General features: G+C 41.4%; 1 protein-coding gene across 1 annotated transcript in view; it reads right to left on the minus strand.

Annotated features, from left to right (window-relative positions):
- The window catches only part of RTF1 (RTF1 homolog, Paf1/RNA polymerase II complex component), a 53,109-nt gene extending 25,898 nt beyond the window's left edge, over positions 1 to 27,211 (minus strand). Inside the window, exons 1-3 of the mRNA XM_058738137.1 lie at positions 27,009 to 27,211; positions 14,705 to 14,815; positions 674 to 821 (exon numbers count right to left, since the gene is read on the minus strand). Of these exons, the coding sequence (XP_058594120.1) occupies positions 674 to 821; positions 14,705 to 14,815; positions 27,009 to 27,206 (457 nt within the window). The 5' untranslated portion in view covers positions 27,207 to 27,211. The remainder of the gene's footprint in view (positions 1 to 673; positions 822 to 14,704; positions 14,816 to 27,008) is intronic.
- Between the last annotated feature and the right edge of the window lie 82 nt (positions 27,212 to 27,293).

Raw genomic sequence — 27,293 nt, forward strand, 5'->3', positions numbered from 1 at the left:
CAGGTCATGATCTCGCTGTCTGTGGGTTCAAGCCCCGCACTGGGCTCTGTGCAGACAGCTCAGAGCCTGGAGCCTGCTTCGGATTCTATGTGTCCCATTCTCTCTGCCCTCTCCCACTCTGCTCTGTCTCTGTCTCTCAAAAATAAAAAACATTAGAAAGGGGAATACACTCAGGGTAAAGTGGGTTGAGACTCTAATGCAGGAAGTCCTCATAGGTTTCCTGGATGGGCTTCAGGGGTCTCACTAACCCTTTGGAATTGTATCTGTTTTCCTTGCTTCATTCAGATTCTCAAAGGATTCATGACCACTGAAAAGGTTATGGACCACTGCAATAAAGACAGGGGCGATGAGGGGCGCCTGGGTGGCTCAGTCGGTTAAGCGTCCAACTTTGGCTCAGGTCATGATCTTGAGGTCTGTGAGTTCGAGCCCCGCGTCGGGCTCTGTGCTGACAGCTCAGAGCCTGGAGCCTGCTTCGGATTCTGTGTCTTCCTCTCTCTCTGACCCTTCCCCGTTCATGCTCTCTGTCTCAAAAATAAATAAACGTTTAAAAAAAAAAAAAAAAAAGACAGGGGCGATGCTGTAATGCAGGCCCCTTTCCCCCCCATTTCTGACTCTGTAGCTTCAACCTGGCAAGAGTGGGGGTTCACCCCCAGGTCTGGGCTGCTTGGCTCACCTTCCTCAGGGGCTGAGCTCTCAGCAGAACTGTCTTTATCCGAACTGCCTGAGGAAGCAGTTTTGTTGGCTTGTTTCTTCATGGTTCCTTTCTTCTCTATTTTTCTGGCCTTTCCTTTCTTCTTATTTTTATTGCTCCCAAATGTCCACTACAAGCAGAAAAGAAAAAGGAAAACTGAAACAGGCACTTTATTGGGAAAAGCTAGAAAAGTCAAGAGTTGAGTCTCTGATATTCATCAAAATGATTACAAGAGTCTCTACTATTTTTGACCCAAAACAAATATACTTTATATGAAGAACGGTATGGATTTTTGAAACCCTGGTTTTAAAACTTCAGAACTCCCAATTTGTAATTTCTGAGAGATAGTAGATAATGGATATAGTCAACATGAAATTTAAGTAATGTTATTTTTTTAAAATCACAACAGAAATACAAAGATGTGAAACTTAGGGCAAATCAACTGAACTAACTAAGTTGGTACAAAACACAGCTTCTAATGCTTCCTGTGGCAGAGAGGGAAGTAATTGCTAGGGGTTGGTATGTGCGGGTTTTATACGCAGGATGGTTTAATTCTGGAATGGGTCCCAGGAAGGCAGGGAATATAGCTTGTTAGCAGGAGAAAACTGTACAAAGCACAGAAAGGATAAGGGCCGATCCCTGGCATGGATGGGAGCACTGGTACCAATTGCAAGGAGGCAGAGAGTAGATTGTTAAATATATATACATGTGTTTATTTTTCTTTTTTCAACCTCAATATATAACACTACAACATGATGTTTAAATTGTATCATCCACAGGAGATGTTACGTCTACATAGAAGGATCTTGAAATTTGTGTTATCAAATAACAGGCAGGTAATACACAATTACCACAAGGCCAATAAAATTGCCTTCATCAAGCACTTTAATTATAAAAGGACTATGTGATTACTTTAAAAATTTGCAAATACTATTTGGTTATGTTAAACCATACCTCTTTATTTTATGTACTACAAAAAATAATCCTTGTCTTTCCAGCATCACATTGAATAGATCCGGTATTAATATAAAATGTCTACGTTTACTATTTAACAAAGTCTTTGCTTCTTCTATAATGTAATCATAAATTAATCTCCTACCTCACAACAGTTAAGATCAGAAGTAAATTTATTTTGGAGGTGTATTTTGGGGGCAGGGGAGGGATAGTTCTCATGGTGTTTCCATCTTAGAAATATTGCTGTGGGTGCCTGGGTGGCTCAGCTGGTTAAGCACTGGACTCCTGATTTCAGCTCAGGACATGACCTCATGGTTTGTGAGACAGAAACCAGCACTGGGCTTTGAGCTGAAAGCGCATGTGCTTGCTCTCGCTCTCAAAAATAAACAAACTTAGAAAGAAAGAAAGAAAGAAAGAAAGAAAGAAAGAAAGAAAGAAAGAAAGAAAGAAAGAAAGAAAGAAAGAAAGAAAGAAAGAAAGAAAAAAAGAAAGAGAGAGAGAGAGAGAGAGAGAGAGAGAGAGAAAGAAAGAAAGAAAGAAAGGAAGGAAGGAAGAAAGAAAAACGTTCCTTCTGAGCTATTCTTTTTTTTTTTTTTAATATTTATTTATTTTTGGGAGAGTGCAAGTGGGGGAGGGGCAGAGAGAAAGGGATAGAGGATCAGAAGCGAGCTCTGTACTGACAGGGTGACAGCAGTGAGCTGGGTGTGAGCCTCGAACTCATGAACTGTGAAATCATGACCTGAGCCAAAGTCGGACGCTCAAATGACTAAGCCACCCAGGTGCCTCCTTTATGAGCTATTCTTAAGAACCCACACACTGCCAGACTAAAATATTGTGAAGGGGATTTTAATCTTTTGATTTTTTATTTTAATTTACCCTTATTTTAATTGCTACTTATTTGTGTACTTAAGAGTTAGGAAGAAGGGAAAAGTTGGGGGAAAAAACCCAGCCACATGTTCTAGAATGATATATTAAATGAATGGACAGCAACTCTCCTTTAGAAGTGAATTTACCTTTCAAGCTTTAACATTTCAACACCTACATCACTATTTAGAAAGAAATCCCAATGCTTCTCCTCTGAAGCCTACTTTTCAACCATTTCACATTTTAATCGCTCAAGGAAGATAATTTTTAGGTCAGTGTGAAAGAATCCAAAAGAGGCCAAAGGGTTCAATTTCTTAGTTAACTGAGTTAAAATGTATCAACTTCCTATGCTGACAATATGTATCTACAGGCAATAATGCATAAAACACCTTTTGTACTGTCTTTGGTTATAAGAAATAGCACAACAACAAACCTAATAGGTAGTCAATATTTATTGGTTAGTTATGAAACCTCTTCCAGTGTCTTGGCCCTTTGTACTTCTACCACTGAGACTATGAAGAGGCTGAGAGGGTAAAGGTTAGCTACCAACATCACACATGTGTTAAGGGTGGCTAGGTCTTGGGGCACCTGGGTGGCTCAATCAGTTAAGTAACCAACTCTTCATTTCAGCTCAGGTCATAATGTTGTGGTTCATGAGAGCAAACCCCCTATTGGGCTCTGCACTGACACCGTGCAGCCTTCTTGGGATTCTCTCTCTCCCTGCCTCACTCTACCCCTCCCTGGCTTGAGCACACGTGCACATTCTCTCAAAAATAAAAAAGTAAATATTACCAAAAAAAAAAAAGAAGAAAATAAAATGTTTTCACTTAAAAAGGGCTTTCCTGACCTGGCTAAACCTGAGCAAGCAAAGGGAACCTCGTTTTTTTCCTTCCTACAATTTCAAAAGAAGTGAGACAATAAAGCGACCTCATCTCCCATGATGCTGACTCAACAGGGTCTGTCATGCCACTGGTGAACAACCAAGTTCATTTATATGTGACAGGGTTTTAGGGGAACTGTAATAACATAGGTGACTTTACTTTAAAAGGTACAAATTCTAGGGGCGCCTGAATGGCTCAGTTGGTTAAGATCTGACTCTTGATTTCAGCTCAGGTCATGATCTCACAGTCATGAGATTAAGCCTGTCAGGCTCCATGCTGATAGCATGAAGCCTGCTTAAGATTCTCTCTCTCCCTTTCCCTATGCTCCTCCCCTGCCGATGTGTGTGCAAGCTCTCTCTCAAAAAAAAAAAAAGAAAAAAAGAGAGATTTTTTTTTTTTTTCAAAGAACACAAATTCTTACAAATGTGCCTTTCAGGACTGAGAGGCTGGACTAAGGTGTTTGTATATTTACTTTCTAAAAAAGTATCCAATTTTCGATAAATCTTTAAAATCGAATTTTAGGGGCACCTGGGTGGCTCAGTCGGTTAAGCGTCCGACTTCGGCTCAGGTCATGATCTCACGGTTCATGGGTTCGAGCCCCGCGTCGGGCTCTGTGCTGACAGCTCAGAGTCTGGAACCTGTTTCAGATTCTGTGTCTCCCTCTCTCTGTGCCCTTCCCCCGCTTGCACTCTGTCTCTCTCTGTCTCAAAAATAAATAAACATTAAAAAAATTTTTTAAATTAAAAAAAATAAAATTAAATAAAATCGAATTTTATTTTGGGGTACCTGGGTGGCTCAGTCAGTTAAGTGTCTGACTTCAGCTCAGGTCATGATGTCACGGTTTGTGAGTTTGAGCCCCGCATCAGGTTCTGTGCTGACAGCTCAGAGCCTGAAGCCTACTTCGGATTCTGTGTCTCCCTCTCTCTCTGCCCCTCCCCTGTTCATGCTCTGTCTCTCAAAAATAAATAAAGATAAACAAGAAAAAAATTTTTAAACCTATTTATTTTATTTGAGAAAGAGAGACAGCACGAGTGGGGAAAAGGCGGAGGTGTGGGGGAGGAGAGAGAGGGAGAGAATCCTAAGCAGGCTCCATGCCACCTGGCCAGCACAGAGCCTGACTGGGGCTCAAACCCAAAAAAACCACAAGATCATGACCTGAGCTGAAACTAAGAGTCCAACCCTCAACTGACTGAGCCACTTAGGAGCCCCAAAATCTAATTTTAAAAACAATGTATGTTCATTATATGAACCTTTGAATACACAGGAAAGCATTTTTAAAGTTAAAAAAAAAAAAAAGAAAAAAAACAACAAAAAACACTTGTAGTTCACCACCCAAAGATAAACAATCACTTAAAATCTGGGGGCCAGTCTCATTATTACTCATGTATTATTATTTCATAGAGAAAGACTTCAAATGAGTTCCAATAATCTTCCAAAGATTTTTTTTTTTTCTGGAGAAGAGATCACATTTATTTTTGTTATTTTATTTTATTTTGATTCCAGTATAGTTAACATACAGTGGTATATTAGTTTCAGATCACATTTGTCATATTTTACATTTACTCTCATAAACCACAGGTTCCTGAATGTTTCCGGTCTAAGCACCTATTTAAAATATTTACTCAGCATCTCTTCTCCCAAGATCACAGTCTCTGATAAACCATAAAGGACAGTGTCAAGGCTTATGGCAAACAACATCAACAACAGCAACATCTGTATTTTTTTAATACAGAAATATCTTAATCCAGTTATATCGCCCAGAGATTGCTCCCCTGTCCCTGCAAAAGCCTTACTCTGTTGACTCTAAGACAGAAGGAATATTCTTTCACTGTCAGAGTGTGGTAGGTAGTAAATGGAAGTCTAAAGAGTAAAGGACAGAATTAAAAGGGATACTTTTAGGCTTTCCCCATCCAGCAGAGAGTACAGGAAATGATGAGGCATTTTAAAATTTGTTTTCGGAACTCTGACTCTACTGAAAGGCAGGCTCTGCTCTGACCCTAAAAATGCCCTAAAATGCACCACACAGAAGGCAAGAACGAGAAGATGAATTCCTGCTGATGGGCATCTGAGTACAAAGGCCAGGGCACCCCCCAGTGACAGGTGCTCAGAAACAATCTGGGAAAGGGCAAGGATATGTTACCAGTCAGGACTGTCATATACATGACTTCCTGTTCTCTCAGGCATTCTACATGGAGGTGGGCTGACACACACCACCAAGAAAGCATCATGTATGCAGGCAGTCAAGAAAACCTAAAACAGAGACTGGAATGACGGTGTTTTCTTAACTATTAAAAGAGATTAGCACTTTGACTCTCACTGATGTAATAACTACTATAATGGCAGCATTATCTAATGATATAAGGGAGGTTAGTACTACAACCCTGTGCCAGCCTGAGTATGTGAGGGTGGTATAAGGTCCTACTCTGAGAAGCAGCTGACCTCATTGGCACCCAGCTGACAGACAGGAAAGAACATGGGATGGCAAGTGGTTGCTCTGGACTTGGATAGATGGAGAGGCTGAGGACTTTGAACATCCTGAGGCAGAAAAGCAAAGAAACTTCAAGATTTCAGAGAGGCTGGGTACCTGGATGGCTCAGTTGGTTAAGCATTTGACTCTTGATTTTGGCTCAGGTCATGATCTCGTGGTTCGAGAGCTCGAGCCCTGCATCAGGCTCTGCACTGACGGTGCGGAGACTGCTTGGGATTTTCTCTCCCTCTCTCTGCCCCTCCCCTGCTCTCGTTCTCTCAAATTAAATAAATTAAATAAATTAACTTAAAAAATAAATATATTTCAGAGAGGTTATCTCTAACGGGCAAGGAAGATCATATTCTAGGTCTCAGAATCCAGAGTAGAAACCACTGCAGGCCAGTTACTCTGAAATGAATTTACAAGTAAAATGAAATACACTGAGGTGAGTAGTATTCAAGAACAGTTGGGCTAGTGATAAACCACACTGGAATTGGGGGTAAATGGAATTCAGCCCTAACCCTCAACCTGAGACTACTTATCTCTAAAGTAGAAATAATAATACTGCCTTGACCACCTATCAGGGTGGTTTGAGACTCAAAGGAGACAGAATAAGAGAAGTACACAGCACACTCCAGAATCCAGGAAGTTCTATATTAAGGCAGGATACTACTATTTTATGATGGGAAAAGGAAATCAGAACTTCTGTTAGCCTGTTTTCATAAGTGAAATAGGGGAATCCAGATCTCTATGACTGTGTGGGTTTTTAAAGGTGTAGGATTCTTCATAAACTGAGTGTTATACTAAGTCAAAGCAACTGTCTAAAGGATTCTGTAATCATTATTCTAGACCTTGACAGTGGCCAGCAAAGAGGTATATGGGGAGGACATGGTTCCTGATTTATGTTTTTTTTTCCCCCCTGAAGGTAGATAAGGGTCAGCAGAGTTGAAAAGTAAATGCAATGTAATAGAATATTAAAGAGTATGAAAGATATAAAGAATATGAAGGATAGCTCGGCTTTCTTTTTCCTTCTACTGTGTAATTAATCCGACAAAGTACAAAAGATACTACTGTATTCTGTAATCAGGCATCACATGTATTTAACTGGAAAACAGAGAATCCCTAAACGCAGTCACAAAAACTTACAGTCTGGTATAGAGACAAAAACAAAAGTGAAACAGAAGTCATAAAAAAAAAAAAATGTGAAAGATAATCAGTACCTCCATTCCACTGTTTGGTGGAAGTGTCAGAATGTAAACAAGTCTGAGCAAGTGGTCCATGAAAATCACTTCATTTTTCCAAATTCTAATGATGAGATTTTATGGTGTGTAGATAAAAGAGGTGCTACTGTCTGGTTATCTACATAGCCAAGAAACAAGAAGTATGTTTAAGGGAGAAAAAAAAAAAAAAAGGGTGTAAGCAATCCAAATAGCTGTTGCTAAATTCAAACACTAAAGCAGAGTTTTCCAACCTAAACTCTAGAGGGTCATCTGGTCTCCTGACCCCAGAGCAGATCAGATGCAGGAAGATGGGAGCAGAGAGACTACCAAGAGGGGAGAACGATGGCCACTTCTTACCTACGTTAACAGAGGAGAAAGATAAGGCATAAAATGCATAAACTACACAGCTCAGTTATTTTGGAAGTCCATATTTCACAATACAACTGCCATTCATAATAGTTGACTAAATCAGCAAGAAAAACTTATATACTAATACCTATCAAAAATTTCTTCCTGATCATGGTATCTCCCCTGCCAGGTAAGTATTCAAAAATTTCTTCAAGTATAGTGATTTTATATTTTAAATTTTCAAAGATTTAGTTTCAGTACTGGGGTAATTCATCTATATGGAGCATCTTGTTCCAGAGATATGCTGTGTACAAAAACTTCAATAAACCAATATACACACAGGGAAATATTAGCTTAGCAGTGAAGGCCTTTCTTGAGAGCATGTGCTAATTAGGTATTACCTGTATGGTAAAGCGATCACAAAATGCTCTTGGATAGCTAAGTCAACTTCCTAGAGAAGCTGTTACTAAACGAATTTAAAAGTAAATAGTTCATCGTATAGGTAAAAGAACATCATGGGATGCTTGGGTGGCTCAGCTGGTTAAGCATGTGACTCTTGGTTTCGGCTCAAGTCATGATCTTGTGGTTTTGTGAGTTTGAGCCCCGAGTCAGGATCTGTGCTGGCGGCGTGGAGCCTGCTTGGGATTCTCTCTCCCCTACTCACACGGTCTCTGTCTCCTTCAAAATAAATAAATAAATAATTTTTAAAAAAGTAAAAGAACATCAAACTGTTACAGTATAAAAATACTGGAGGGGCACCTGGGCTAGTGATAAACCACACTAGAATTGGGGGTAATCAGTTAAGCTCAATCAGTTAAGCGTCCAACTCTTGATTTAGGGTCAGGTCGGAGCTTGCGGGTCATGGGATCGAGCTCCATATCACGGTCTAGGCTGAGAACACTCTCCCTCGCTCTCTGCCCCTATCCTGTGCACATGCTTTCTCTCTCTCAAAATACACAAACTTAAAAAAAAAAAAAAATACTGGAGGAGCACCTGGGTGGCTCAGGAGGTTGAATGTCCGACTCTCAATTGTGGCTCAGGTCATGATTTCATGGTTTGTGGGATCAAGCCCCACATCAGGCTCTGGGCTGACAGCTCAGAGCCTGCTTGGGATTCTCTCTCTTACCCTCTCTCATGCGTGTGTGCGCTCATGTGTGCTCTCTCAAAATAAACAAGCATTAAAAAAAAAAATACTGGAACCAGCCAAGAGATAACAGAGTGGGGAAAAAGAGCAAAACTAAATCCAAATGAAAGAACCTGAAAGATCAGATAAGAAAAAAAGAGAAGGAAGAAGCTTCAGAAAGAAATACAGTAGAGCAAAATGAAATGGGAGAAAAGCAAGAAGAGCAAAGTCTTCGAAAAGGCAAGTGGGGGCATAACCACCAGCAGGAAGATGGACAGAAGTTCTGGGGAATAAAAAACAGGTGTGACAAGTACTGAACTACAGGGCTGAGCCAAATGCTTTTATTTCTCAAAAATGTTGAAAGCAAGACTATACATGAAACTTTTAAAAATAATTCTTGCTTAGGCAGAGGGTATTAGAAGATAATTCAGCTATCTCCTTACTTTGACTAATGTAGTTTTATTCAACTCTGAAGAAAAAAGGATTTTCTTGGTTTTTGATGTGATTTTTACAAGCAAGAAAATTGAAGCTTCCTTATCTAGTTTCAGCTGTTTCTAGGAGATCCACTGTGCTTTTTTAAGATTTTTAAGTAATCTCTACACCCAGTATGGGGCTTGAACTTACAACCTCAAGATGAAGAATCACATGCTCCACCAACTGAGCCAGCCAGGCGCCCCAAGATCCACTATGTTTTTAAAAAGGATTCTGAACTACTTGATTTAGGACTCAGTTCCTCCTAACAAATGGACTTTTTTGTTTGGGCCTTTTTTTTTTTTTTAAACTTCATCTTGTCAATGAGCAATTGCCAGCTCTCTCCTCCTGACCTTGTTATTTTTCCTCTCTGCCACTCCTGTTTGCACCCTTACTGGCTCTTTCCCTATCAAATGCTTTCAGGGACAGGAAATGACAGCACCCAAACATCACACTATAGCACTGTGACCTACCTACCACTGAGCTGTGCGTTCCAATTTCCCAGCTTGGTCAATATAAACCTTACAGAAAGCGTCCTGCTTCTTATTTTTACATGTGCCCCAAAGATATCACTGAGAATAATCTCTTCACCAAAAAATAATACACAAGTATATTCTCTTTCATTAAATTTAGGTTTTCCTCCCTGCAAAGATACTATATGCGAAACATCTACTACTCCCTCCCTACTTGCACCTTGCACTTAATGTACAACATGCCCACTTTTTTCTGCATAGGAAATGTCCATAACTTCTCTTTATCCCCCCCACCCCCACACCTTCCCCTGCCCCAGGTCAATTAGGTAGATACTTTCAGGCTCTAAAGTCAGGGCATGTCTCTTCTTATAACAAACCACCCATTAACCTTCTAACACAGTTGTTCTTGACCAGTTTTCTGTCTTAGCAAATCTGAGGGGACCAACATACTTCTATCTGTATTCATGGCTTACTAATGACAAGAAATAATAAAAGAGATGGAAGGGGGGAAAGGATGGGAGATGTATTTAAAAAAAAAACTCCAGAGTAGCCTCTGGTACAGAGTTCAGATCATAGGCTCCCCACCTGAGAAATGCCACTCTAACGATCAAATTTCAAAAAGGCTAGGTCATAAGGATTTAAGTGCCATAGCAGAAATCAGAAGACATAGTAAATTAGCTTAGTATGTGAAGTAATACAAAGATGTATAAATATTTATTGTGAGAGAGGGAAAAATAAGAGGCTCCATCTCAAACTTCACATTCTAAGGATCTCTCAGAAGTCCCCTACCGACCTTAGAATATCTTTAAGGCAGCCATAAATCTGAGTTCACAGTAATACCACTGAGTTTTCCAGTAGTTGTCAGGATTTTAAAAATATATATTTTAATCTTTTGGACAGTTCGCTTAACTGTCCAAAATAACGAAATACTCACCCTAACTTTGAGGTGATCTGTGCTAAGCTATTAGCTTGGGTGAAAGACTGATGATAATGCAAACCAAAGTGGCACCTTTCAGGATGACTATGTTATAGAGGCTGCTATTCCCAGTGGGGTGGGGGAGAAAGTGAATGGAGTAGAGTTGCCAGCAGCAGGTGGGCCTGGGACCCGGAGGCAACGGCAAGAATTAAGAACTTTGTGAGGGAAAGTCACTCAAAGTTTCATTCCCCACTGAGCAGGGTGCAGCTTGTGTCTCGGCTTTTTCTCTAATAAGTGCATAAATTGTTGGGTAGCATTCTAAGGTGAGGACATTCAGACTTGGTTAAGGAGCTATGAATGACAAAGGGAACCATAAGCTGTAAAGGTTTTTATAGACGCTGGATGACTCTAGTAAATGTTTTGGACTCCTCTAATGCAGTGGGGTTGACACAGACTCTACCCTCCCGGTAGAAGCAGTTAAAAAGGATAAGGGGACTCCCTACAATAAGTGCATACCTGGGACTCTGATCTAAGACAGGAATATGGAGAACCAAATACCTCAAAGGATAGTTATTGCTTGTATCTTAAGAAAATGCAAAGACCAAAAACATATTACAGGGTATTCCAGACTCAACACGAATTCAAACTTCACAGGATATTGTCAGGCGGGTGGGGAGTGGAGGTGGGGGACAGACTCACAGAAGCTGACTTTTGAAACATGAAAAATAAAACTAGTTGATGTAGGAATAGTGGGAAAGGGAATTATTTCAGGATTTTCCTGTACTGTCTAAATATTTTTTAAGAAAAATGAAAAAGCAAAAACTTATTTCAAAGAGCCCACTGCTTTTCTAACAGATTTATTTTACCAATTTGAGAGGAATTACAGTTCCACCATTAAAAATAAACAAAAAAAAAACCTCACACTCACTACCTCTTGCTGTGGAAAACAATTTTAGGTCTATTAAATTATTTAAGATTAAGAGAACTTAACTACAGTCGACCAGAATGCAATCATTCCTAATTTAACATATGCAGGGCACTGGTAAACACTGTTCTGTTAATTAAACTTCATTATAATAAAAACATGTTTTACTTTAGTGGAACTTTAAAACAAAGTAAGTACTCCATTAAAAATATTTCCTAGCAGAAAGCAGGAAAAAATCTCTCTGACCTCAGCCGCAGCAATTTCTTACTTGACACATCTCCAAAGGCAATGGAATTAAAAGCAAAAATGAACTATTGGGACCTCACGAAGATAAAAAAGCTTCTGCACTGCAAAGGAAACAATAAAAACTAAAAGGCAGCCAACAGAATGGGAAAAGATATTTGCAAATGACATATCAGACACAGGGCTAGTATCCAAAATCTATAAAGAGCTCACCAAACTCCACACCCAAAAAACAAATAATCCAGTGAAGAAATGGGCAGAAAACATGAATAGACACTTCTCTAAAGAAGACAACCAGATGGCCAACAGGCATATGAAGAGATGCTCAACGTCGCTCCTCATCAGGGAAATACAAATCAAAACCACACTGAGATATCACCTCACGCCAGTCAGAGTGGCTAAAATGAGCAAATCAGGAGACTATAGATGCTGGAGAGGATGTGGACAAACGGGAACCCTCTTGCACTGTTGGTGGGAATGCAAACTGGTGCATCCGCTCTGGAACACAGTGTGGAGGTTCCTCAAAAAATGAAAAATAGAACTACCCTATGACCCAGCAATAGCACTGCTAGGAATTTACCCAAGGGATACAGGAGGACTGATGCATAGGGGCACTTGTACCCCAATGTTTACAGCAGCACTCTCAACAATAGCCAAATTATGGAAAGAGCCTAAATGTCCATCAACTGATGAATGGATAAAGAAATTGTGGTTTATATACACAATGGAATACTACTTGGCAATGAGAAAGAATGAAATCTGGCCTTTTGTAGCAACGTGGATGGAACTGGAGAGTGTTAGGCTAAGTGAAATAAGTCATACAGAGAAAGACAGATACCATATGTTTTCACTCCTATGTGGATCCTGAGAAACTTAACAGAAGACCATGGGGGAGGGGAAGGGGAAAAAGAAAAGTTAGAGAAGGAGGGAGCCAAACCATAAGAGACTCTTTTTTTTTTTTAATTTTTTTTTTAACGTTTATTTACTTTTGAGACAGAGAGAGACAGAGCATGAATGGGGGGAGGGTCAGAGAGAGAGGGAAACACAGAATCAGAAGCAGGCTCCAGGCACCGAGCTGTCAGCACAGAGCCCGACGCGGGGCTTGAACTAGTGAACCACGAGATCATGACCTGAGCCGAAGTCGGACACCTAACTGACTGAGCCACCCAGGCGCCCCCATAAGAGACTCTTAAAAACTGAGAATAAACTGAGGGCTGATGGTGGGTGGGAGGAAGGGTAAAGTGGGTGATGGGCATTGAGGAGGACACCTGTTGGGATGAGCACTGGGTGTTGCGTGGAAACCAATCTGACAATAAACTTCATATTAAAAAAAAAAATTTCCTGGGGTGCCTGGTGGTTCAGTCTGTTAAGCGTCTGACTCTTGATTTCAGCTTAGGTTATGATCTCATGGTTCAGCAGATTAAGCGCTGAGTCTGCATCTGCGCTGAAAGTATGCAGCCTGCTTGGGATTCTCTCCCTCCCTCTCTCTCTGCCCCTCCCTTGTGCTCTCTCTAGTTCTCGCTCTCTCCCAAAATAAATAAGTAAACTTAAAAAATATATACATTTTCTTAGACTGCAGGGTTTGAGATTCAAAGAAAGGGGATATCTGGCCTCTCTCCAGGAAATTACTAAAAGGAACAAAGTACTTTATTTATTTATTATGATAGAGACAGAGCGTGCACATGCGAGTAGGGGAGAGGGGCAGAGGGACAGAGAATCTTAAGCAGGCTCCACACTCATCATGGAACCAGATGCAGGGCTCCATCCCACGACTCTGGGATCATGACCTGAGCCACACTCAAGAGATGGGACACTCGGGGCGCCTGGGTGGCGCAGTCGGTTAAGCGTCCGACTTCAGCCAGGTCACGATCTCGCGGTCCGTGAGTTCGAGCCCCGCGTCAGGCTCTGGGCTGATGGCTCGGAGCCTGGAGCCTGTTTCCGATTCTGTGTCTCCCTCTCTCTCTGCCCCTCCCCCGTTCATGCTCTGTCTCTCTGTCCCAAAAATAAAAAAATAAAAAAATAAAAAAATTTTAAAAAAACGTTGAAAAAAAAAAAAAAAGAGATGGGACACTCAACCAAATGACATACCCAAGGACGCCTGAAAAAAAATATTTTAAATCAAAAGAGGAACATGTAGGAGGGCTTCAAAGAACTTTCCCCTTGTCTCTCTCTTCCATTAAAGTTCTAGATCTTTTAGGGCTTTTTTTGGTGGTAGACAGTTTGGGAAAGTCACCTTGGTTTAAACAATGAACAGCTGGATTTTCTTCCTTAAAAGTTACAACCACCACTCTGAGGGCATCAATTCAATCCATCCAAAGAAAACTTATCTTGCTAAAGTATTTCCCACTAACATATGGCATTCTTTTTTTTCTTTTTTTTAACTTTTTTAAGTAGGCTCCACACCCAACGTGAGGCTCAAACTCACAACCCTAGGATTAAGAGTTGCATGTTCTGCCAACTGAGCAAGCCAGGTGCTCCTAACATATGGCATTCTTGACAGAATTTCTCTTCCAAGGGGGCTCAGTCAGTTAAACGTCCAACTCTCGATTTTGGTTCAGGTCATGATCCCACGATTAGTGAGACTGAGCCTTACACTGGGTTCTGAGAGCACAGAGGCTGCTTGGGATTCTCCATCTCTCTCTGCCCCTCCCCTGCTTGCAAGCAGGCGCATGTGTGCATTCTCTCTCTCTCAAAATAAATGAACACCTAAAAAAAAAAATAGTTTCTTTTCTAACACGAACATGGAAAGAAAAAGTTGAAATAAATAAATAAATATAAATAATAAAATAATAAATAAATAAAATAAAATAAAATAAAATAAAATAAAATAAAATAAAATAAAATAAAACAAAGAGATGAAGACTAACAGGCTGTGCCTCTTCTTTTGCAACAGGGCTAGAAATAAGTAAACAATGGCCACATGTGCTCTGTAGAGGGGCCCACTAGGTAAATGACAGTACAAGGTAACATGACAATTCAAGAGCTTTCTTTACACCATTTTCTTTCCCTAAGTTCTTGCAGATCTTAGGTAGTAAAATCTCAGGTTAAGGAACAGTGGCTGTTAGAAGCCACCAGATCAGGACCCTCAAATACCACTCAGTCCCTGGGGCCAGCCCCTGCACACCCACCTCATCATCGCTGTTGGACGTCTCAGAGTCTGAGGAGGCTGCAGGCTGACTCACAGGTGGCTCTTTCTCCTCGGAATCACTGCGCTTCCGCTTTGCCAGGGACAAAAGCTCCTAACAGGGCAGAAGTAGACACATGAATTTTGTTCAACAGAGAAAAACATTCAAGGACAAGAAATGCCCACCTTCCCTAGATCTCTTCTACCTTTTTGTGCTTTCCATCGAAAAATGTCACCATGGGAACTTTTACCACACAAACAGACTAAGTGCCAGTATTCCTAAGCATTAAAGAAATGTTTTCAAAAATCTGCCCCTTTCTTCTTAATGGGAAATGTATGTCTGAAATGGAAAAGTGACTAGAAAACTGAACTGGAGGGTACCCCCAAATTGCAACCTGCTACATAAGCACCAATTCTGAGGAACTGATAGAAGAACCATGTTTTCAAAGGTAATCTGCTCATTGATCTTACTGGTATAGCTAACTAATACTCAAAGCATCCTCTTACTGTAATTCATGGGAAAATTAGCATTTGTGGGCTGTTCTGAATAAGCTGACAAACTCCAAGGTTCTAAGATCATTTCTTATTTTGAATGCTTGAATCAGAAAAAACGAGGTTTATTTTTGGTGTTTAACCCCAAGTCTGATAACAAGCAGTAAGTGTGCTGGCTTCTATATGAGAATCCTAATTTGATAACCCAAATGTTTCCATTCACCACCTCTGCCTTGTCCTGGTCATTGTGACAGATTAGAAGGGGAAGGATGTGCCAATAAGTGTCATGACTACAACCAGAATTTGCTCTCTTACATGGTTCCTTTCTCCAGTTACTTCTTGCCAACTCAGACCAGTCACCCAAAAATGCCACAAAAGGAAACTTCTCTGTTTCCTGATCTCCGTAATATCAGTACCAGTCCAATGTTATACTGTACTTACTTGGCGTCAGGTGCTTTTCTAATTATCTAACATTTAATACTCACGACAACCTTGAGGTAAGTTCTTTTATCATTCCCATTTGAAGATAAAGAAACCAAGCAACAGGAAGGGTTAAGTAACTTACCCAGGTAACACAGCTAGTACATGAGAGAGCCAGGATTCAAACTAGTGGAAGATAGAATCCTAGCTCCTAATTCAGTCAAGGTCTACCAGTCTAAAACATTTTTTCCCTTCTGCCAAAAAAGAGAAAAATACAACTAATAAATACTAGCAGTATTATTTCTTGATGATGATGGTGCTATACAATTATACGTCAAGTGCAAAGATGGATTTTAAAATAATAGACTGCTACAAAGTATCTATTTTCTTCTTCCAGTCTCTTTCTATTTTAGGAGTATACTCTCCTTGGCCAGAATGAGAAAATGACCTTCTCAGATTAACAGCTGACCCGCTCTCTTCTTCATATGCAGTCATGAAATGTTACTCTTCTCATTTCATTAACGAGAGCTAGCATACCAACTTTATGAAAAGGCTGAAGATCGTAAGCACATTCTACTTATTCACTCCAAAATAGTAACTTCTATTTACCAAATGCAAATTACAGCAATATGCGTATGTGTTTATGGTCTTTTAAAAAACTTGAGGGGGTGCCTGGCTGGCTCAGTCTGTGGAGCAAGTGACTCTTGATCTCGGGGTTGTAAGTTCGAGCTCCACATTGGGTGTAGAGATTAAAAATAAAATCTTTAAAAAAATTATAAACTTGAGATATAATTTACATAAAGTACACTTTATCCTTTCTTAGGTATACTATGAATTTTGACAAATACAGTTTAACCACTCCCACAATCAAGATATAGGGCACTTCCATCATCCTCGCAAATACCGCTGTAATTTGCATTTGGTCAAATGGAGTTACAGTTTGGGTGTTAAAAAAAAAAAAAGACTGTTCTTTCAGGAAATTAATGCTCTTTTCAGGAAATTACTGCTCTTCATATCCTTTCCTCCATCCCACAACAACCACAGACCTGTTTTCTTTTTTTTTTAAATTTTTTTTTTCAACGTTTTTTATTTTTTATTTTTGGGACAGAGAGAGACAGAGCATGAACGGGGGAGGGGCAGAGAGAGGGAGACACAGAATCGGAAACAGGCTCCAGGCTCCGAGCCATCAGCCCAGAGCCTGACGCGGGGCTCGAACTCACGGACCGCGAGATCGTGACCTGGCTGAAGTCGGACGCTTAACCGACTGCGCCACCCAGGCGCCCCTCACAGACCTGTTTTCTGACCCTACAGACAGATCTACCCATTGTAGAATATCATATAAATAGAATCATATAGTATGTAGCCTTTCGAGTCTGGCTTCTTTACTTAGCAAAATGCATTTGATATTCACCCATGGGCCGGTATGTATCAATAGTTTATTTCTTTTTATTGTTAAGGAGTATTCCATCATGTGGATGTACCACAGTTTATTTACCAGCTGAAAAACACTTGGGTTGTTTCCATTTTGGCGCAATTCATGTTCATATACAGGTTTTTGTGTAAATGTAAGTTTTTATTTTACTTGGGTATATACCTAGAAGGGGGATTTCTGAGTTATATGGTAATTGGCAGATGGCCTCTACTATTATCTCCCTTGCCACATTACCTTAATGCAAGTTTATAAAATTCAGAAAGATTTCTGATAAGTTATCTCTTTCCTGAGGTTCACAAATGCACTAGAAATCTGTTTTAACACCAACTCACTATAACAGGGATTTGGATACCTAGCAATCAAATCCTACCCTGAAACATTAACTATTACAAGCGGCAGGCATCCATTAAAAGTTACTGTAACTAAAGTGTTAAAATGTTAATACTGCCTTCCTGTTAAAGAAGTTCCACTCTAGAGGCGACTGGGTGGCTCAGTAGGTTGGGCGGCCGACTCTTGGTTTTGACTTGGGTCATGATCTCATGGTTCGTGAGTTCAAGCCTGGCATCAGGCTCTGTGCTGTCAGTGTGGAGCCTGCTTGGGATTTCTCTCTCTCCCTCACTCTCTGCCAATTCCATGGTAGAGTTTATGCTCTTTCATCAACAAACAATTGCATCTGATAGACACAGTCCCTCTTCTCCTAAGACATTCAATACCATATTAACAATAGTATGGTGACAGCAAAGACCTTCCTAACAGTGTGAAAGACACCCTTTCCACAAGTTAAGAATTGCACAAGAAGTTAATGGGGGAGCACAGGGCAAGGCTACTCTACAATTAAGTCCCTTAGTCTACTGAGGGCTTGTCAAGTACAGCTCAACAGACCAAGGTGCAACGGAAAGTCTTTCCAACATGCATACGTGAAGAAACCATCATCAGATTTACTACTTGTAGGGGATGACGGATCCAACACATGGACTTAAAAAGCCAATCTAAAACTGATTCATGCACATGCATGGGTCCAGCTGCAGCTCTCTCCTGCCAGCCCGATTCAACTGTACCACGCTGGTTGAGATGTTTCTGTGTGTCCAGTGGTTCTTTCTCACCACTGCCCCTGTGTTTCATCTCATCCAGTGAAAACCTTCCAACTTATCGCAGTATTTGTCTACGGGGATGGCAGTCACGGGTGCTAGCATGTAATACCAAGTTTAAGATGAACTAAAGATCTGCTTAAATTAAGGCCAATGCCCAACATAGTATACGTATGGCTGTGCAGGATACCACATCTGGCCTCTAGAGCAGTTTCCTCAACTTTGCTTAAAAGCGATATTTAACATTAAATCAGATTGCCAAAACCAAGACACTAAAATAAGGTAAGTCTAACTGCACTAACGTAATGTTTATTAAAATAGCACCATTCTGGTTAAGATTAGAATTCTAATCCATCAATACATGAAGACTCATAAACCTTAAGACTTCATTCCCCAACCCCATCACTCACACTGCATGTTTTGTGATGTTATGCTGGGATCGATCAGTAATAAAGCAACTTAGCTCTCTCTTACTTACTTAAAGGAAATTAAATCTCCTCTCTTTAATCAAATCTCCCATGATCACATGAAAGTGGGATACACAGTCTGCACCCCACAAGTGAGAATAAAAGCCTACAGGGATAAGCCTCAGAGGTTTTTATGGCTAATTAGCATGCTGAACTCTTTCTCACTTATTCATTCCACAAATATAACTACTGTAAATAATTACTACCGGCTAGTGTGACCAAACATCTTGGTTTGCTCAGGACTGTCGTGGTTTTAGCACTGCAAATCCTGAAAACTCAATTCCTCAGTCCAGGCAAACAGGGACCAATGATCACCCTATTACGAGTACCTATTATGTACCACCAAGCCCTGTAGACAGTCATCAAAAAAGACGGGGCACTTGGATGGCTCAGTCGGTTAAGCGTCCAACTCTGGCTCAAGTCATGACCTCATGGTTCCTGAGTTCATGTCTTACATCGGGCTCTCTGTTGTCAGCACAGAGCCTATTTCAGATCTTCTGTCCCCCTCTCTGCACCTCCCCTGCTCTCTCTCTCAAAAATAAGTAAACATGAAAAAAAAATTTTTTAAGATATATAGTCCTTGACCTCATGGAATTTAAAATTGAGTGAGGGAGACAGACAATAAACAAGAAACAATTCACTATATCTTATGGTAAGTGCTAAGAAGGAAGTGAATCAAGTGAATGGGGAATGTATCAAGATACGGTGATCTGTGGAGGCTTCTCTGAGGCAATGGTATTTAGGCTGAGACTAGAAACTCTGAAAGAGGAAAGAGAGAGGCAGTTTTCTGGACAGAGATCTCCAGATGGAATAGCTAAGGCCCTGAAGCTGGCAACAGCTTGGTGTATTTGAAGAACTGAAAGAGAACCAGTGTGACTGGAGCTTAGCAGGCAACGGGGAGAATGGAGTAGGGCTGGTGAGAGGTAAAAAGAAACCAGATCATTTCAAGGTTTATAAAGCAGTATCAGGAGCACGCATCTTATCTGAAGGCAATGGGGAGCCATCAAATTGTTTCAGGGGGAGTAACCATCTTCAGACGGTTTTTAAAAGAGCACTCTAAATGACAGAGGTACAGACCAGAGGGGCCAGGGTGGAAGTGCAGGAAGGAGTCAGAAGGAATCCAGAGCAGTGTGATCAGAGTGGATGGTGACCTGGATAAGGACAGGGAGAAGAGGGAGGACTAGAAAGATACTGAGGGAAGAGTGGTAATTCACACAGGTTTAAATTTGCGATGTTAATTCTTATTCTTTCTTTCCTATCAAAACTGTAGGTAGAATAAGATTCCAATGGTGACACTGGTTTACTTTTCAGGAGTAAGAAATGGAGCCATTGTGTGTATGTATGTTTTTGAGGCAGGGAGGTATTTCTGGTTTGTTGGAAGTGTCTCAACAAGCATCTACCATTTTTTTTTAAGCATCTACTATTTTTATTGAAAGAAAACAAATCAAAACAATGAACATATACACCAAAACCCTTCTGAAGTAATTCCAAAGTGGGAGTATAACAATCCTTTATGTTTCTCATGATTGGCACTAAATGTGGCAACGTATCCTTCATATTTCCAGCCAAGTAATTATAACTGTAGATAAAATACTGAGTTCCATATATGTCCACAATGTTATAAAACTGACAAAATCACTTTTCAGCCTGTTCAAAATGTACATTAAAAAAATTCTATTGTTACTTGTTCTTATCTAGTTCCCTCTTCTAATGTACTTTCTAAGTAATGCACATTTCTTCTACCCCTTAAAGGGATATTAGTATTAAATCAGAGGGGTTGGAGCAAGAACTCCCAAACTGACACTATCTCCTGTCTCTAACTCTTCTGTAACCAGAAAAGTCAAAAAACTTTCCACTGTGGATATGCCAAGAAGCATTTGCATATTCAACACAGGTTTATTAAGTGCCTACTCTGTGTCAGGCAGGCATTAATATTATTATTTTTAAAAACCTTCTCTTTAGTGGCACCTGGGTGGCACAGTTGGTTGAGCGTCTGACTCTTGATTTCAGCTCAGGTCATGTATCTCAGTTCGTGGGTTCGAGCTCCACATCAGGCTCTGTGCTGACAGTGCAGAGTCTGCTTGGGATTCTCTCTCTCCCCCTCCCTGCCAGCCCGTGTACATGCTCTCTCTCTCAAAACAAATAAACTAAAAAAACAAAAACAAAACAAAAACCCAAAAACCTGGAGAGACAGGAATATAGACAAGATTTTTTTAAATGTTTATTTATTTATTATGAGAGTGGGGGAGGGGCAGAAAGAGAGGGAGAGACAATCCCAAGCAGGCCCCACGCTGTCAGCACAGAGCCCAACGCAGAGCTGGAACCCATGAACCTCAAGATCATGACCTGAGCTGAAGTTGGACGCTTAACTGACTGAGCCACCCAGTTGCCCCTGGGCAAAAAATAAGGATCCATGCCCTTATTTTTTTAACGTAGGCTCCATGCCCAACATGGGATGCGAACTCATCACCCCAAGATCAAGAGTCGCATGCTCTACCGACTGAGCCAGTCAGGCCCCAAGCACACATTATTTTCAACTACCCACTTGACATTTCCATTTAAATATCTCACAACTTTAATCTCTACATCCAAGAGTGAATCCATTTCTTCACCTTTTTTTTTTTTTTTTAAACGTTTATTTATTTTGAGAGAAATAGAGAGAGAAAGAGTGTGCCCACGCGAGTTGGGAGAGGGGCAGAGAAGGGGAGAGGATCCAAAGTGGGCTCTGCACTGACAGCGGAGCATCCCATGCGGGGCTCAAACTCACAAACTGTGAGATCATGACCTGAGCCAAAGTTGGACGCTTAACCAACTGAGCCACCCAGGCACCCCCCATGCTCTTTACCTTTAAACCTGCTCTTTCCCAAGGTTCCCCATCTCAGGCCAGAACCTCCTCTTCCTCACCTTCAACATTCAATCACCAAGTCCTCTCATTTTATCCTTAATATTATGTCCAATCAAATCTCCTTTCGGCTGTCTCTGTAAGTACCATACCAGTACAAGTCAAGCATTCATTTAACAAACATTGACAGGGTATCTGCTGCATACCAGGCACTGTCCTAGGTGCAGGAATACTACAGTGAACAAACCACCTTGCCTACCTGGAACTTCCATTCTAATTGAACTTCTGCTCTACACCATCTCTCACCTGAACTCCTCTCTCTACCACCTAACTGGTGTCCCTTCTCTAGGTTACTCTCCACATAACAGCCTGAGGAAACTTTTTAAAAGACGAATCTGAACACCTCTTCTGGCTTAAAATCCTTCAGTGATTTCTCATTACCCTCAGAAGCAAGTCCAAAGTCCTTAAAGTTGCCAACATGGCCCTACCAACAACTTTAAAACTTTTTAACCTCAGCCCACTGTAAGATCAATAATACCTCATCAGCCAGTATACAAGAAACATAGGTTTCAGAAAACAATACTCCTTTTTACTAAGTCTGACACATGATGTTTTCTTTTTTAAAAATTTTTAGTTTTTAAAAGTTAGTATCTATACCCAACATAGGGCTCAAACTCACAACCCCAAGATCAAGACTCATGTGCTCTACTGACTGAGACAGCTAGGTAACCCTGATGTTTTCCATTTGATTCAATTTCATTTTCATTTTTAATGCTGGTTGTGATTCATTAAACTGACTTTTCCATCTTCAAAGGGTCCAAATAGAGACTACTGCAGCTTCATTTGTACCTTCTCTCTCCAACTTGTTATATTCCAGTCACTGTGTGTTTCTTTCAGTTTCATTAGGGTGCTAGGTCCTTCCTGCCCCAGTGCTTCTGTGCATGCTGGTCCCTCAACCATGAACACTCAGCGCGTCTCTGTGCTCTTTGGTCTCCTAATCTTTTCCTTAACACATTTCCCAGGTTTCAATTTAACTGTTACTCCCTCCAGGGTCACACTCTCACAATATCCTTGCTCTTCCCTCATAGCCTCTAGCAAAACTGAGGAAGTGACTCTGAGTGAGCAGTGTTTGCCCTGCCACGGGCTCAGCCCTGCCCTCTCCTCCCCTCTCCGCCCCTCTTCTCTCCTCCCCCCCCATCCCCCCACCCCTCCCACCCCCCACCTTTCTCTAAGCTCCCTGAAGGTGGAAACTGTTTCCATTTTGTTCACCCAGTAATTGCTCTGGTGCCTAGCACTGTCTAGCACATTTATTGAAAGATAAACAATCTCTGCCCTTGAGGAACTTATAGTCTAGGAAGGGAGCAATAAGTAGTACGCGGACAGATTTGGGGGTGAAAGATCTGTTTTGAATTTTTCTTAAAAGCCTCTCTGTTAAAGCTCCCATGGGACTCTATCTTCTCTGCACAGAAAAGGTGAGTGAAATTAGCAAAGGAGTTACATCAAGCTGAATGCAACACTATGACACAAATTAAAAAACTTCAGTAGTCAACAATGACACGTCTCACAAGTTCTTCATCCTAGACTTCTACCAAATTCTGCTCTAATATAAAGAAGACTATATGAGAGGCACAACTTTTAAAGTTCCCAACTTTTATGGGGAAGGTTTACGGAAGGATACTTTATAACAATGGTATTTTTTACATATGTCTAAAGATAACTCCTTAGAAAATACTTAGGGGCCTATTCTCTCAAAGACAAACTTAATTATTGCTACTTCAAGTATCATGAGCAGAGAAAAAGAGGACATGACAACATAATCACCATTTGAAACAAGAAAGAAAATTATGAAATAAAGCGTTCTAGTATGCATGTAGCTCAATTTTTTTTTCTTGAGAAAGGCAGAGTAAAGTTTTTATAAATACTGAGTTGTATTGATCTGAATAAAGAACTCTTATTACTTTATTACCTTTGGATACTTTCCATTTTCTAAGACCCACTGCATAAATATTATTCCATTAAGAGTGACACACATTATTTCCATGGAAGTACATGATGGGGTAAACAAACAAACTAGGTTTGTCTCAAACTCTTTTCCAAGAGGTGCCAAAACCAAGCATCTTCAGGATTTGCAATTCTAAAATGTTGAAGAAAGGGTGTGCCCAACATAAAAAAAATAAGGTCACTAACAGGTCATATGTTAAAAGAAATCCTTCAAATTCTCAAAGGTCTGAGTTTTTAAAATCTTTTAAAGTTAAAACAATTTTAAACTACTTCGATTCAGTTACTACACACCTTCCTTCCCATCATGAAGAAAGGAAAAAGAAACAGGCCTCAACAAAAAGTATCCCAACAATTCAAATAGCTTCAGAGATTTAGAAAAGCCAACAGCTTTGCCATCTCAAACATCTCTGTTGAGTTTCTTCGGTTCTGCACACACTATGGCCGGGACAGGAAGCTATTTCTCTCCCAAACAAACTACTTAGAGTGTCTTATTAAAAAGATTAACTTGCACACAGACAGCGGTCTCAATCATTCACAAAAATAAGTACCTGGGCTGTTCCTAGTAAAAATGCAGAGTCAAGGGCTCTATCCAAAGAGGGTCTGATGGGAGCCCCTGCAAAGTACATTTTAAATAAGTAACTCAGGCAGCTTCTGACACAGGTGGTCCTCCTCCCACCACCAGGAAGAACCTGTATAGAAGGCTCACCTGCCTCAGTTTCAGCAAGGACTAAGACGGATGTAATATTTCTAACATAATGGCTTAGGTTCCCACCGGGAAAACCCAGGGACAAAGGACCTCCTTTCTAACTGTGCTTCACTCACACTAGACCTCAGATTTGTAACAGTATGGTCTTTTCCACAAGAACCTTACACTAGACAGCAAACATGATGTTACACCCCCAATGAAGAGCCAGAACCAGATGGAGCAGCCCAAGGTTATCTTGGTTATAAAGGCCCAGGATGCATTAATTTTGTTCTGAGGATTCCAAAGACCCCCAAACCAGTCTGACTTGGGACTTCTGCTAAAGGTCTCTGGTGATAACTTATGGAAGGCAGAGATCTTTGTTTTTGATTCCTCTGAGAGTCTGACACAGCACTGAATAGATAGATACAAGGCACTGGTGCCTCTGTTAGGATGTGCAGGGAAAGGGAATTCTGATCTGGTTCCCATCTGATAAAAGAATGCCAATGAGGGGCGCCTGGGTGGCTCAGTCGGTTGAGCGGCCGACTTCGGCTCAGGTCACGATCTCGCGGTCTGTGAGTTCGAGCCCCGCGTCGGGCTCTGTGCTGACAGCTCGGAGCCTGGAGCCTGTTTCCGATTCTGTGTCTTCCTCTCTCTGACCCTCCCCCATTCATGCTCTGTCTCTCTCTGTCTCAAAAATAAATAAACGTTTAAAAAAAAAAAAAAAAAATTAAAAAAAAAAAAAAGAATGCCAATGAGAGTGGTTGCAGAGGAAAAAGTTGAAATTGCTGTTAAATTGTATTAGGTATTACTTAGAAATGTTGTGCTAATTTCTTTTTATAAATAGATAAAGCTAGATTTAAAGTTGCAATCCCTTCCAGTGTCCACTACGGATAGATAGGCTCTTTGTGGATCAGGTAGAACCTCTCTATCAGAAAAGGAAACTCTCAATTCATTTCATTTGTTAGAATTCTGTGGAAAATCACTACGGACAGAGTAATTTGCAGCTTAGTTCATTCATCATCAGTCTCAGAGCGCTTTACTAAGGAAGCGCCCAAATAATCTTTTTAAGTGATGTAACAATATCCTCCAAACTATTCAATGGACTTTACAAACATGGATTCTAGCAACATGGAAAATGACCGTGAAACATCATTCTCATTTTGCACTATAAAAAATTAAAAGACTAACAGATTAAGTTGGTATAGTGAAGAGTATGGGCTTTGCAGTAGTGCAGATACAGAGTTCAAATTTCAACTCTACCACTGACAAGTTGTGTGAATCTAGGTAAGTTACTTCTTCAATCTCCATTTTCCTCATATGTAAAATTGAAAACATGGTACCAACTTCACCATCATTTGAAAACGTGACAATGTAAATAAACTACTCAATTGAGGTTGACTAGTTCACCCCAAACACTATGTAAATGGTAGCTGATGTTATTATTAGAAATACCTACATTTCTAGATCAGGAAAAAAAAAGTTCTAATCCTAAGTGCCAGTCTAAAATTATCAACCAAACTTTTCCAAACCAAGAATATATTTTTTTCCAAGAATATATTTTTTATATTTTTGTAAATTTCAGGAGCCCTTTCAGTTCCTACCCCCAAACAGGTTTTCCTCCTTTGATAAAGCCCCACTACTTTCCCACCTCCTTACCACCATTTTCAAAACAGTCCTCTTTTCAATACATTTTCAGTCCCCCCACAAAAGTCCACCCCTTTCATGCCTTAATACTTCAGTCCTAAGACCTGTGGCCTAATACAAACCCCCCAAGCCATTTATACAAAAGCCTTAGTTTGCAAGTGCTTGTACCAATATTAATTCTTACAAATACTTGATCCTTGTAATAGTCCAATTAGATACTCAAGGTTAATGTTGTATCTAGATTTTACAGTTACAGCCAAAAGATACATAGCTAAAAAATAGCATGGCCAGCCTGGAACTCAAAATTTCAGAATTTTGCTATAGCTTTATAGCAAACTGCTATATAGCAGTTTATAACTGCTTTATAGCAGTTCAGAAACTGCTATAAAGGACAGCTCCTCCCTACAGTATTTTCTAGGATATAAAAACAATTCAACCTTAAGACAGTGAGACCAAAAGTTACTTTCAATGGCTCCTGCACAATCTTCAAATAAGAAAGAATTCTGGGATGTTGCATGAAAAGAGCCCGGAGGCCTCAGCCATAGTCCTTCCATATCCTTCTATATATTTCTCCACTTCTGCCCACTTTCCTCCTCCCAAGAGTTTTCTTCGGTCTGACATCTCAACAAGGACCCTTCTCAACCACAAACGGCCCTAGTTGCCAAATAGATTTGTGCCTACAGCTAAGTCTTTCTCGTCAAGCACGGCAGAGGTTCCCCGGAAGGTTTAATAGTGTCTCTATTCTCGGTCTACACCCCTTGTCTGAAAAACTTCATCTTCCAGAGCCCACACCTTCTCGCCCCCCACCCCCACCACCCCACACTCACCCTTGCACCTCCTCCCAAATCTCCCAGGCTCCTGGGTTGGCGGGCAATACTTCCGATCTCTCCGGGCTCGGATCGCCCGGCCTGCAGCCCGTCGCCCGCCGCTCCGATCTGGCCCCAGCAGATCACGGACCGGTCTGGTTCCCCAAGCCAGAGGCCCACCAGCCTAGTCCCTGCCCCGCCTCCCGGCCCAAGGCGCCAAGTCCTCGGGGCTCCTTCTCCAGGCCCCGGCCGGACTCCGAGGGCCCCGGGCGCTGCGGGGAACACAAGAAGGAGGTGGCAGCGGAGGTCAGGGCACGGGGCGGGCCGGGAGCTCGGGCCGGGAGGCCCCGGGCCCGGCCAGCTCCCGGCTCCCGTGGCCCGGACTCAGCCCTCCCGCTCCGCCGGCCCGCGCCTCCGCGGCCTGCCCTCACCTGATCGAGGTTCTCATCGCTGCCGCTGTCCTCCGTGTCCGAGTCGATCACGACGCGGCCTTTCCGCTTCTTTACCATGGTGGTCCCCCGGCTCCCACGCCGGACGCCGCCCGGACTCCCCTCTTGCCCGCCTGCCAGTGGGACCGCCACTGCCGCCGCCGCCGCCGCCGCTCGACCCACACAAAGGCGACCGCGCATGCGCGCTCCGCTCCGCCCCTGGCCCCGCCCCCCGCTCGTCGCACGCCGTTCGCCGGCGCCCGGCACCCCGCCCTACCCCACCCCCGA

The sequence above is a fragment of the Neofelis nebulosa genome, chromosome 7 (genome assembly GCF_028018385.1).
Source record: "Neofelis nebulosa isolate mNeoNeb1 chromosome 7, mNeoNeb1.pri, whole genome shotgun sequence".
In the NCBI taxonomy this organism is placed as follows: domain Eukaryota; kingdom Metazoa; phylum Chordata; class Mammalia; order Carnivora; family Felidae; genus Neofelis; species Neofelis nebulosa.